The sequence below is a fragment of the Myxocyprinus asiaticus genome, chromosome 30 (assembly GCF_019703515.2).
Source record: "Myxocyprinus asiaticus isolate MX2 ecotype Aquarium Trade chromosome 30, UBuf_Myxa_2, whole genome shotgun sequence".
In the NCBI taxonomy this organism is placed as follows: domain Eukaryota; kingdom Metazoa; phylum Chordata; class Actinopteri; order Cypriniformes; family Catostomidae; genus Myxocyprinus; species Myxocyprinus asiaticus.
The window spans coordinates 26965265-26978772 of record NC_059373.1 but is presented as its reverse complement, the minus strand read 5'-3'; the positions used below and the strand labels follow the sequence as shown (position 1 = coordinate 26978772).

At 38.5% G+C, this 13508-nt stretch overlaps 1 protein-coding gene across 3 annotated transcripts in view; it reads left to right on the top strand.

The window, feature by feature from the left end:
• runx1t1 (RUNX1 partner transcriptional co-repressor 1) overlaps nucleotides 1-13508 on the top strand; it is a 77942-nt gene that overhangs the window by 51818 nt on the left and 12616 nt on the right. For 2 of the 3 annotated variants that reach the window (XM_051663071.1, XM_051663073.1), the window contains exons 5-9: nucleotides 2680-2861; nucleotides 7946-8196; nucleotides 9429-9526; nucleotides 12078-12279; nucleotides 12876-12944. In XM_051663071.1, coding sequence (XP_051519031.1) covers nucleotides 2680-2861; nucleotides 7946-8196; nucleotides 9429-9526; nucleotides 12078-12279; nucleotides 12876-12944 — 802 coding nt within the window. The remainder of the gene's footprint in view (nucleotides 1-2679; nucleotides 2862-7945; nucleotides 8197-9428; nucleotides 9527-12077; nucleotides 12280-12875; nucleotides 12945-13508) is intronic. The other variant, XM_051663072.1, reaches the window with a different exon arrangement.

The following is a 13508-nucleotide window of genomic DNA, read 5'->3' as shown; positions in this document are numbered from 1 at the left end:
GCCTAGCCACTACCCTCCCTCTTTGTCTAACACCCACCCCCCTTCCCATCTCTCTCTCTCTCTCTCTCCGTCTTCCTTTCCATAATAATGAAATAAGCGACCAGCGAAGATGGATAAAATCTGTGTTGTTTGCTCCATTAGAACATGATGGAATGAGGTCTCTCCAGTTGATGTGGTCTGAATGTGGCCCCTTTCTCACGGAGTGCCGTTCTCAGGCATTTCATCTTGTCCATTGCTTGTCCTGGGCGGCTGTGCATTGCAGAAATTGGTCCCATTAGGGCTCGCGCCAGCCGCTGACGGATGCAGAGAAGCATACAGGGACACGTCCCCGGCTTTCGCTCTTACATCTCTGCACCATATGGTTACTGTATCATCCAGTCAGGAGGTGTGGTATCAAAGATGCAACTTGTGTTTTTTCTCTCTCTCACTCCCTCTCTCCCTCTTGTCTAATTTTAGTGGTTTCCCTCAAAGGAGCCTTTAATGACAAATACCATATGGCTGTGGGAACAGGGGCTTTTATAAGTGTGCAGAAGCACAGCTGCAACAATGTGCATTAGAAGTGTTTTTTTCATTAGGCTAATGTCGTCTAGCGACCCTCACGTCAGAGTTGGGTTTGCGGGGAAGTGTTTACAGGACGGGCAGTGTGTGTCATGCTACTTATGTAATCCAGACCCAATGCCTTTGTGTTGTTGGCTTTTGTTTAAGATTTCTAAATGAATTCCTCGTCAGATAAATTTTTGTAATATTTTGCCGGTGTTTTGTTGAGCAGGCTCCATAAAGCCTGTAAGCACATGTGTTCCTCTATGGCTCTGTGCCTCATTGCTCAGAGACGTACTCAGCGTGACATAGTCGGTGCTTCACCACATGCTAGCCGTGCAGAGGAAGTGAGGATTACACATACGTGGCAAACTACTTTGCGGCTTGTGTTTCCAACTAGCTTTGCACTAATGGACCACACAGGAACAAAGGGCTGGAGAATGCACATTGACATTACCAAATTAACCACTCTGTACAATTGTCAAGTCATTGTGTACTGTATATTTATGGTAGTTGACGCATAACCCATGCATGGACTTTTTTAATCAACATTTTATCAAGATTTTACATTTTTTAAATTTGTCTAATAAATATATCTTTAAGTTTTTCACCATTTTATTTAACTATATGCCTTCAGTAGTTTATTTAAAGTGGCCCTGCTCTGTGATACATACATTTTTAAAAGGAAAAAAATGTTCCATATAGTCTCAAATAATATAAGGTCATAAGCTGAATGTATAAAAATGATAAAAGAATTAGAAAAATGCTGTTTAAATGGTTTTAGATGGAGTATAGCACATCACACCACAAAGCATAACCCTAGTACAGTATTTGTTTATGGAATTTTAAAAATATTAGACCTTATTCATGAAGCACAAGCAGAAGGAATTTTTGTGTTCAGTGTTTGTAAAAGCATTATATGTACAGTAAATTGTCAAATCGAATTGAATATAAAAATTTATGTAAGAACTGTTTTATGAATAATTTACAAATAAATTAAATTTGCTTGTGTTTGTTGACTTTGATCAATGAATGAGGCCAGTCTCCATACGCTCTTTAGACAAAGTTGCATACAATGTAAATTGGATTGCGCTAGCTTTTTCAGTTCAAGAAATACTGATAAGTCTTTTTGCATTAATTGTCTTGAACATCTACACTATACAGTGAGCAGCCACAATATGTGAACTGTCACTAACTTTGAGGACCTCCATTTAATGAAATTCTGAGGTGACTGGGGGTCAAAGCAATTTCACTGCCTTCTGGTAATTATCGTAAACTAGCAACAGAGCATTACCTCATACAGCTGGCGACCAGGAGGTCCTTTTTTAAACAATCCCTATTATCATCATTAAAATTAATCTAAAAAATACAATTTTTTTTTTTGCTTTTTTGAAATTATTTTTGCATCATAGCCAGTGGCACAATTTTTCGCCTCACTTAAAGAATGTGCATGCTTTAGTTCTGCTGTCTTTTGATATTCAAACAACACACTGCTCCTAATTTTAGCCATTACATCACTGAAATGGCACACTGTGGGAGCGGACTGAAGAATATTTCAGTGCTGAAAGGATGTCTGATTATATAGTCTTAGATCAGAGTCACAGGGCCAGACGAAAGAAAGAAAACAAAGAGACACGGAAAGAAAGCGCAGAGAGAGAAAATAGACCACCGCTAACACCTTACACTGTTTAGATGCAGCAATAGTCTGACTGTTGCTGGATGGAGATTCACAAAAACCTTTCATCTGCCGTGACAATGCTCCTCAGCGTGTCTTTGAAGTGCCGAGGCCTCCAAGTGCTTTTGGAGAAAGCCAGGCCAGCTAGTAATCACGAGTGAGACGCAGAGGAAATGAGAGAGAAAGAAAGCGAACATTGCTTCCCCCCTCAAAACCATCTGCTTTGAAGATGTCACTTTCCATGTTGACTGTGATTGCTCTTATCAAGGGCCCAGGGCACTAATGCATGTTTCAGGTCACAACAGAGTGCTGCTCGAAACAGCGCAAGAGTGTATTTATTTCGGAAGAATGAACCTGTAATGATAATAATGAGTAAACAAAAAACGGTGTTTAGAGCCACTGATGTGTCGACAACTTTGTAGTTGCGCATTTGCTCAGCACAGCCTGACCGCTGTCTCCCCCTACAGGCCAACCTGCCGCTACTGCAGAGGGAGCTGGTGCACTGTGCTCGGCTGGCTAAGCAAAACCCGGCGCAGTATCTAGCCCAACATGAGCAGCTCTTGCTGGACACCAGTACCACCTCACCTGTCGACTCGTCTGAACTCTTGATGGACATCAATGAGAATGGCAAGAGGAGGACGCCTGAAAGGTGAGCCCGAACTGTACATTCACATCATTACCATTCGGTCTTGATTGACATTTGGTGGTTAATTAGCTGGATCAAATAAATACTTATGAAACAAGAGCTCATAGTAGTTAATACATTTTCACATGAGGTTAGCGATAAATGTTCAAAACAGCATCATTCAGTAAGCTTTGTACTGTTGGCACCTACACTTCCAGGTAACAGTTTGGACACTCTTTGCTGAATGTCTGTCTTTTTTATCATCTTAACAACTTTTGATCTAAAGGTTTATGTTTAAATTCTTGAAATTACTGTAGTTATGTAGACAAATGTAGTTTGTGCAAACATTTACATTCCTTTATAAACTACATGTAATATTTTTTAATGGATGAGTTATACTGGATAGTGAAGGAAAATCAGCCAACAAGTATCCAGCATACATGAAGTAACTCCTTCAGTACTGTTTAAAAAGCATCTCGGGTGGATACCTCATGAAGTTGCTTGAGGGAATGCCTAGAGTGTGCAGAGCTGTAATCTATGCAAAGGATGCACAATTTGAAGAAGCTAAAATATAAGATATAAAAAAAAAATTCAGTGACTATATAAGGGCCATACTTCTATTTGTGTTATTACATAGCTTTGCTGACTTTACTATCATTCTAAAATGTGAAAAATAGTAATAATAAAAATTGAGTAGATGTGTTCAAACTTTAGTAATAGCTACTTTTAAAACAGCTGGAAGGATATAGAAATGTGTCAGCAGGTTATGAGTGTCTATATTGTCTTGCATCATTTGAATTCTCTGCAGTTCCCTTAAATGGAGCAGAACCTGGAGGAACCAGACACATCTGGAGAAATGAGATAGATACTTTGGAGACAGAGAAAGAGAGAGAGGGAATTGTATACATGTTCTTGTAGACATTTGACTGCCTGGTGTTCGGTCACCTGAAATGGACATGAGTAGGCGCACACGAAATCTCTCCGCAGAAAGCTCTGTGGATTTCCACAGAATTGGAAAACCCGTCATTCACAAATTTCTATACTTTCCCTACCTCTTGCCTGTTTTTTGTTTTTTTGTTGTTGTTTTATTTATAAAATTGACCATATGTACCATAAATCCATTACACAGAATTCCGCAGATTTTCCCCTAAAATCAGCACAGAAAATGCAAAAAAAGTCTGTCTGCAGATTCCATCTGGGCCTGGACACGAATGAGGGTTAGAACCATAAAACAAGACCGAGCCTCCAGACCAAAGCTACATGTCTGCTTTGGACTGGGAGCAGAGAAATAAAAGCTTTTATACTGTATATCAGCCCATTCTCAGGAGCTTAGTATTTCCCCCTTTAGTGAAGAAATATAATTTTTTAATATAGTATCTTACATTAATACATATCAGCTCAGGTCCCTGTGGTTATTAGAGGCGAGTACACAGTCTTCTCTTTTTCTCTTTATTTAAATCTTTTTTTTTTTCAATGTAATACCTGCATATTTTGCGTGAGCTCTAATGCATGGCTAGGTGAGCCTGGGGACATGGCTGATAACGCATACAGATGAGACTCAGCTCAGATACGGCTGGCTAAGCGCTTCTGTTTCTGCTTAGCTCGGCTCGGCTTTACCGCACTCAGAATGAAGAGGTGAAAGAGAGAGAGAAAGAAAGTAATATTGGAATTTGAAAGGGAGCTGTGCTGTCCTTAATCACGGTGCACAATGAATGGTCACTTCAGTCTGATTAATATCAAAGGATCAGGAAGCTACGGCTACAGAAAGGAGCGAACGGGAGAATACATGCTTAGTAGCGGTCCCCTCATTTAGAAGAGAAATGTGTACAGAGACTTATTTGAATAAAATATTCCATTGTGCTGCACGACCCCTATATATTTGCAAAGTTAAAAAAAGTTGAATATAAAATGAGGCTTAGATTCTGCTTATGGTTTTCAGTGACCACAAAGGTTTTGATAGTGGAGGTAAAAGAGGCTTTTTTGGAGAATATGGTGGATTTAATAAAAAAGTAGGGATATGTACACTTTAAAAAAGGAGCTATTTCTACTTGATCTCACATTTATATTTTGTATTGTTGGTGTAACCTAATATAGTCAAGTTGAAACTATTGTGAACTGAATGAAATATTTTGACTTGAATGAAACCAATTTCGATGTTACCACATGAAGCATTTGTTTTTTTAGGTTTTTCACTTTTCTCATTGTACAGTCAGTCATTATTGCAAAATGCACGGCATGAAGGGGTCTTGTATCACACTGAAGGGGGTTATTTTGCAATAATGACCGGTTGACTGTACATTAACACACTAACATGGATACTTACCAAATAAGTAAATACATGGACATGAAATATATTATTTTAAGTTTTAATTATTGTATTATCTGAGAAGAAACTGCGGAGTGATACGAGAGACACAAAACTAGTTCTGCAATGTAGGAAAGTCAATTTGACTGCCAAATATCACATTGACCAATAAGAATGGAGTATTTCAGAGAGAAATGTAAATAAAAAACAAATGCAAGAAATGTCATAAGGGTAAATTAATTGGATTAAGAAACACAAAAATGTTTTGTGCATGAAAAAACACGAAGGAGAACTCTATCAAACACAAGTTCGTGAAGAATGGATAGATTTAGAATTTGTATTAAAATGCATGAGACTGGGGTAAAATAAAGGCAGCTGTGTTTTAGAGGTGTGGGTGGAGGAGAGAGGTTGCTTTGTGGAACATATGGACGCTGATGGATGCGCATTAGCAGCTCATAAAAGCAGCTCATTAGGAAGTTCAGTCTCTTTCAGAGGTTACCAAGGCACACACGCTGACTCACAGGAACAAATTCACATGAGTACCAGCATCTGTAAACACCTGGACCCACGACACATGAAAGTGAAGAGTAGAGCAGGGTGAGAGCCCCAGAGGTTGGGTGCGCTAACTGAGATATGAGGACCATAAGAGATGTGTTCTTACACGTGTGCTCTGTCAAGACCTTCCTTTACTGACAACACACAATCACTGACATTCACTCCAAAGTGTTCCCAGAAATCCCTATATAGTGTTTATTTTTCATTTTTGTAGTTAAACCAATTTTTTGTTATATATTGTTATTTTTGGCTATGTTTTAAATTTAGGTTATAGAGATTTCTTCGAGTTTTTACAGAATTTGTTCTTTTGGATGGTTTATTTCAATGAACTTGTCCAAAAAAAAAAAAAAAAAGGATTCACTGATTCATTTTAGTCGTCGACTCTAAAGTGTTCTCAGAATTCCCTGTGCAGTATTTTATGTTACATTTTTGTAGTAGTATACATGTTTATTTAAATATTGCTATTTTTGCTATGTTTTAAATTAGGTTATAGAGTTTGCTGTAAATGCTAAGAAAATGTTTAATGTTGTAAATGTTTATTTCAATGAACTTATCAAAGATTCAATTCACAGATTCGAGTAATCAGTCAAATGGGTTCCCAGGACTCCCACATTTCATTTTTGTAAAAAAAAAAAAAAAAAAAAAAAAAAAAAATTTATATATATATATATATATATATATATATATATATACTATATACTATATACTGTATATACACTGCCTGGCCAAAAAAAAAAAAGTCGTTGTTTGGAATTAAATAAGCAGATAACAGAGGCTTAAGACCCTATGTTTGGATCATTATTGCAGTGATTAATATGTTTCAGCTGGAAACAGTTCTTTTAACTCTAACTGATGCAGTGTGTAGCTTCTCGTTTCTTAAACAACCATGTCGGAAGACGTATCCCATGGTCATGGAAAAGTTGTTACTGTGTATCAGAAGGGGCAAATTATTGGCCTGCATCTAGCAAAGAAAACACCTAAGGAGATTGCTGAAATCATTGGAATTGGGATAAGGACTGTCCAACGCATTATTAAAACCTGGAAGGATAGTGGTGAACCATCAGCTTTGTGAAAGAAATGTGGTTGGAAAAAAATCTTGAATGATCGTGATCGGAGAGCACTAAAACACTTGGTGAAGTCTCATCATAAAAAAAATCAACAGTAGAACTTGCAGCTATGTTTAATGGTGAAAGTAAGAGCATTTCCACACGCGCAATGCAACAAGAACTTGCAGGATTGGGACTAAACAGCTGTGTGGCCACAAGAAAGCCACTTGTTAGTGAGTATAATCGGAAAAAATGACTTCAGTTTGCTAGGGAGCATAAAGATTGGACTGTGGAGCAATGGAAAAAGGTAATGTGGTCTGATGAGTCCAGATTTACCCTATTCCAAAGCGATGGGCGCATCAGGGTAAGAAGGGAAGCGCATGAAGCGATGCACCCGTCATGCATAGTGCCCACTGTACAAGCCTCTGTTGTTATGATCTGGGGTTGCTTATTGGTCAGTTCGAGGCTCAGCAATGTTATGCGACAATAAAGTGTCAGATGACCACCTGAATGTACTGAATGACCAGGTTATCTCATCAGTGGATTTTTTCTTCCCTGATGGCACAGGCATATTCCAGGACGACAATGCCAAGATTCAATGGGCTCAAATTGTGAAAGAATGGTTCATGGAGCATGAGGAATCATTTTCACACATGAATTGGCCACCAGAGAGTCCTGACCTTAACCCCATTGAAAGTCTTTGAGATATGCTGGAGAAAACTTAACGGATTGGTTTGACTCTCCCATCATCAATACAAGATCTCGGCCAAAACTTAATGCAACTCTGGATGGAAATAAATGTTGTGACATTGCATAAGGTTGTCGAAACAATGCCACAACGAATTCACGCTGTAATAAAAGCTAAAGGCGGTTCAACAAAATATTAGAGTATGCAACTTTTTTTTGACCAGGCAGTGTATAAATTGTTGCTATTTTTCACTGTTTTTCAATAGGTTACGTATATTGCATCTAAACCTTTGTTGTTTTTGGATCTAATGGTTCACTAACCTCACAGTTTTACTCCCAAACCAAGTTCTTACTTTCAGTCCAGTGATTTACAAGCAATTTGCAAAATTGGGCATCACTACATTACAGGCATTAGCATGCTATCCTGAAAGACACCATTCTCAATGTCAGCCAGAGCCTTTGTCCCTCCTACTTCCTTTATGTTACTCAATCTGGATTTTTCTCTTTCCTTTCAGAACCAAAGAGAACGGCTTTGAGCGGGAACCACTCCACCCCGAGCACCCCAGCAAGAGGCCGTGCACTATCAGCCCGGGCCAGCGCTTCAGCCCCTCCAATGGGCTCTCCTACCAGCCCAACGGCCTCCCGCACCCCACTCCGCCCCCTCCACAGCACTACCGCCTGGACGACATGGCCATTGCGCACCACTACAGAGACACTTACCGCCACCCCAACCACCGCGAGCTTCGCGACCGCCCTCGGCCTCTGGGTAAGAGAGGGCACATTACAGAAGCATCATTAATAAAAGTGTTTCTCTGCTGTGAATGATTATTAGAGCCGCAGACATGCAGTAAAAGCTGTGTTTTCCATGGCTGTTGTCACCAATGGCTCAAATCTTCAAAAGTCATAAAATAAAATATTCCATTGTGCTGCACAACCCTGATATATTTGGAAAGTAATACAAAAAATGTTTTAAAGGGCTACTTAACCCAAAAATTTAAATTCTGTCATCATTTACTCTCCCTTATGTTGTTCCATTCCCGTATGATTTTATTTCTTCAGAGTACAGAAGGTGTTGTAAGGCAAAATGTTAGGGACTGACAACCGTGATCAACATTCTCTTTAACTGTATGGAAAAAAAGATGCAATGAAAGTGAATGGTGACTGAGGCTAACATTCTCCTTTTTTTGTGTTGTATAATACAGTTGAACAGTTGTTGTTTGGTGCAACATGAGGGTGAGTAAATGATGACAGAATTTTTTTGTTTGTTTGTTTGTTTGTTTGTTTTTTAGATTACTATAAAATAAAATGCTAAATGTTTTTTTTTTTTTTTTGGAGGAAAGGGTATGTTTATTATTATTATTTTATTAGTATGTATATAAATACATTTTATTTAAAAAATAATATTTAAATTGTGAATATTATTAAAAATATAATAATATATTATAAAATATATAATAATGTATAGATTAATAATGAAATTAAAATTATGTCATAGGGCAAATGAATTTGATTGAGAATAAAAATACATGTTTTCTGCATGGAAAACATGATTGAGATGAAAAACACATACAATGTAAGCTGCGTTCTCCATTGCTGCAGTCTCAGTTGGATCAGGAACATAAACTTCTTTAAAAATGATTTGAGGTTTACATAAAACCAACTCGCCATATCGGGCTTAAATGTGCTAAAAATACTGGAGTGTGTTAGCCGGTGATATATGCACGAGATATGTACGAGCCTGGCTGCTCTGTCTGGTGCAGCATGGAGAGAGGGAGAGAGCGTACCCGCAGGCAGCGCAGGAGAGCGGAGTGAGCGATGAGAGTATGTGAGGAATGAAGAGTGTGTGAGCGATGGAGGATGTCAGGAAGCGGGTGAGCTATGGCTGTGAAACAGACGGGCACGACACGCCGCTGAGGGCAAGCAAGAGAAATGGAGAAGCCGAGGCTCAAATAGTAACACGTTTAACACACTCTCTTTTTCATGCTCTCTCTGTTTCAGGGATGCATGGCAGCACACGTCAGGAGGAGGTCATAGATCACAGACTCACAGAAAGAGAATGGGCAGAAGAGTGGAAGCACCTTGACCATGTAAGAAAAGTAATAAAATTTTTATTACTATCCAAAGTATATGTGTGTTTGCGTGTGCAAGCGAGAGAGAGAGAGAGAGAGAATACATTGACAAGTGTGTTTGCTAGTACATCTCTGTGTTTGCATGTTTATTGTCTTAGAAAAGAAAAATCACAAAGGAGATCTCTGTAATATCTCAATTGTTTCTCACAGGCAGCCATGAGATTAAATGGAGACTTTTGCTAAACTTTTCAGATTTTGCTCCTAAACAAGACCCCGGTAATCTCACATGTGTCTCCTCCTAGAGTTTCAGAAGAGATCTCAACAATATCATAAACTTTGCTCAGATTTGTCAAGATATTGAAGTCTGAAATTAAAAATTGTATCATTTGTGTCACAATTTGCATGTCTCCCAAGGAATTTTATGTGAAACCATTGATAGTTGAAAGAAACATAACTGAGAACTTCATTAAAGGGATAGTTCACCCAAATATGAAAATTATCTCATCATTTCCTCATGCAATCCTAGATGTGACTTTCTTTCTTCTTCAAAATACAAATGAAGATTTTTAGAAGAACATTTCAGCTCTGTTGGTCCTCACAATGCAAGTGAATGGTGACCAGAACTTTGAAGGCCCAGAAGTACAAAAGTAATCCATAAGACTCCAGTGGTTAAATCCATATATTCTGAAGCAATATGATAGGTGTGGATGAGAAATAGACCAATATTTAAGTCTAATGAACATTTTCATCTGTAAATCTACACTTTCCCTTCCACATTCTGGTGTGGAAATGACTTTCACTTTGACATTCAGCCACCCACTGGTTGGGGCTGGTCAAAGGTGGAGATTGATAGTAAAAAAGGACTTAAATATTAGAGGTGTGAATCTTCACTGGCCTCACGATTCGATTCGATTACGATTCAAAGGGTAACGATTAGATTATAAAACGATTCTCGATGCATCACGATGCATCTTGTCCTTCAGTTTCCTTCTTTTTTCAGTTTTCTTCAAAATTTATTTTTTACTCTCTATTTTTTTCCCTTTCAGCTTTTTATTTAACAGCTGTTTTACATAATCAGAACGAGTCACATTACATAAACTGGCTTTATACATACAGTATGAGCTGTGAACAAAACATGGTACATCCACAAGATTAAATAAATGGTTCTATAGTTTAAAAGAGTATCTCAGTTTTTCAGTTTCTTTCTTTAGAACCTTAAAAGCACAAGAAAAAAAATATTGGTTCTCCAAAACACACTGAATACTATTACTACAACTGATTATATTATCTTTCTTGTTTTTTGTTTTTTTGTTTAAGCATTGTAAATCATTTAATAGTGTTTAATTATTATTTAAAATTAATCTATGCCATGCTATTCATTTTAATTTTTAAACACTGGAAGATGCTGGTCCAGGATGAGAGATATATCTGCTTCTATGAGAGTGCAGCTGTCAGCTTCTCCTCTCCTCACCTGCACAGGTGATAGTAAAGCGGTTTAAATAGAGCAGTTGTTGCTTCAGTAATTTATCAAGCGTCTCGTATGCACTGTTCCATCTGTTTGCTCTGTGAGCAGAAGATCGCATGACCCTGTCGCAAAAGCTACGATGGATTTCAAACCTTTATCATCAGGTGTGCGCACTGTCCTGACAAGCGAGTGACCAGCAATAAAGCAAAAGCCAGTGAAATGGAGAGCACAAGATTAGAGAAAGGCATTTCATTTCAATTAAATGAAAACATCACCAGCATCTCCCGAACCGCTGCCTCGTCATTATTTTCTTCTGTGTTTCTGTGTTTCCCCCATTGTGTGCAATCAGTGCAATAATGGGTGCGAGCTCCTCTTTCATGTTGTTTGTTGGCTCATCACGAATAAACTCTCCCGTTGCTATTTGCGTGGGTTTGTGAAAGAATTTTGGGATCGTAGTTTCATTCGGGCACAAATGGTCGTGTGTTTGATACAGCTGGTCTGCAAACAGTCGTGTTTGTGCACTTGAATTTAGTGTATGAACTTAACTCGCATCTTTGTTTCTACATCTGTCTCTGGTGCACGCCACTGCTCTGCCATGATTTAAACTGAACTCAGAATCGATTCTGATTCTTTTGAGCATCGATTCAGAATCATTTGATTAGGAATCGCGATGCATCGCTGAAACGATTTTTTCCCCCACCTCTATTAAATATTGATCTGCTTCTCACCCACACCTATTATATCGCTTATGAAGAAATGGATTTAACCACTGGAGTCTTATGGATTACTTTTATGCCTCCTTTATGTCATTTTTGGACCTTCTGAGTTCTGGTCATCATTCACTTTCATTGTTTGGACCAGAAGAGCTGAGATATTCTTTTAAAAATCTTCATTTGTGTTCTGCATAAGAAAGTCATACACATCTGGGATGGCATGAGGATGAGATAATTTTCATTTTGGGGTGAAAGTGCCCTAGAGATATAAAATGAGAAATCTTTTTAGAGCTATTTTTAAAAGTTAAAGAGTCATTGGTAGTTTCAGTATTTTATATCTAAATTGGTCAATTCTACTCTGAGCGATTTTGGTCACACTCTGTTTTTGTCTCCTCCCCAGCTGCTGAACTGCATCATGGACATGGTGGAGAAGACTCGTCGCTCTCTAACGGTGTTGCGGAGGTGCCAGGAGGCCGACCGGGAGGAGCTCAACTACTGGATCCGTCGTTACAGTGATGCTGAGGACCTTAAGAAGACCAGCAGCTCCAGCAGCAGTCAGTCCAGACAGCAAAGCCCCGCAGGCCAGGACAACAATGCTTTAGGTATAGAACACACTTAGCACAGGCACTGAGTAATTTATTACTGTAGCACAGAATTCACAGAAGATGGGATTCATACACACTTCCCATGTTTGCACATGTATGTTGCCAAAACCTCTGTAAAAGTATTGTGTTCTTTTATATGTGTATTGTTTGTTTACAAACATCTTAATCAGAGTAGATTCACAAGCATTCTAACAACACATAAACAATGAACCCTTAGGCTTTTAGTAGGGCAATACCAAATGTAATTATATAAAATTGCATTATGTTTTTAAATAAAATGTGTACAATTAAAACTAATACAATTTTATGACATTACTCTGATTTTACAGACATAAAAAAAATATTCTTGTTGTTTTATCAAAATTTCTTGAAATATTTAAGTAAATTTAGGTCACGGGTTCAACTAACAAAAAAGGTTGGGAACCCCTGGTCTGAATGAAAACACACTCGTCACATAGATGACATCTTGGCAATGTATGTGTGCTATCAGGTTTTTAATGCTAAGTCAGTTAATTTGAGTGGTAAGATTTGTTGCACAATGTATTGAGTTGAGTTCATTTTAAATTAAGTAATCCTTCTTTTCTCTCCTCCAGACATCCATAGAGAGCTCCTTCACAGGCCAGCGTCTGGATACGTACCTGAAGAGATCTGGAAGAAAGCTGGTTAGCAATACACACACTCTTAATCACAGGTGGAAAATCAAAGCTAAATTATTCAGACAGAGCTCTTTCAAAGCCTGTCTATGATTTAAAAGCTCTCTGAAATGCAATCAGTAAGTCAGTCAGCTATTTGTATGCAGGACTGCGGAGTCGGGTGAGAACTTGTTCAGTGTCACACCAAATTCTGGCGTATTAGCAATCAGGGGTCCTAGAATATTTTGTGCACCTTGGTACTGTTGCTTGCTTGGTTCAAAAAGGTTCCCAGTATTCATGGTGGCTCAGTTGGAAGCACTGTTGCCTCACAGTAAAAAGGTCCCTGGTTCAAGTCCTGATTCACTCTGGGTCTTTCTGTGTGGAGTTTGTATGTTCTTCCCATGTTTGTGTGGGTTTCCTCCAGGTGCTCTGATTTCCCCCAAAGACATGCAGATCATGTGAACTGAAGACTCGAAATTGACTAAGAAGATGGTGCAGCAGATGGCTGCCTTGGCGTGGTTCATCTTATTCCAACCTACAGGCAGAAACTTAAATCAGCTAAACCTGTAGTAAGGACTGTAAAGAGGGACCAAT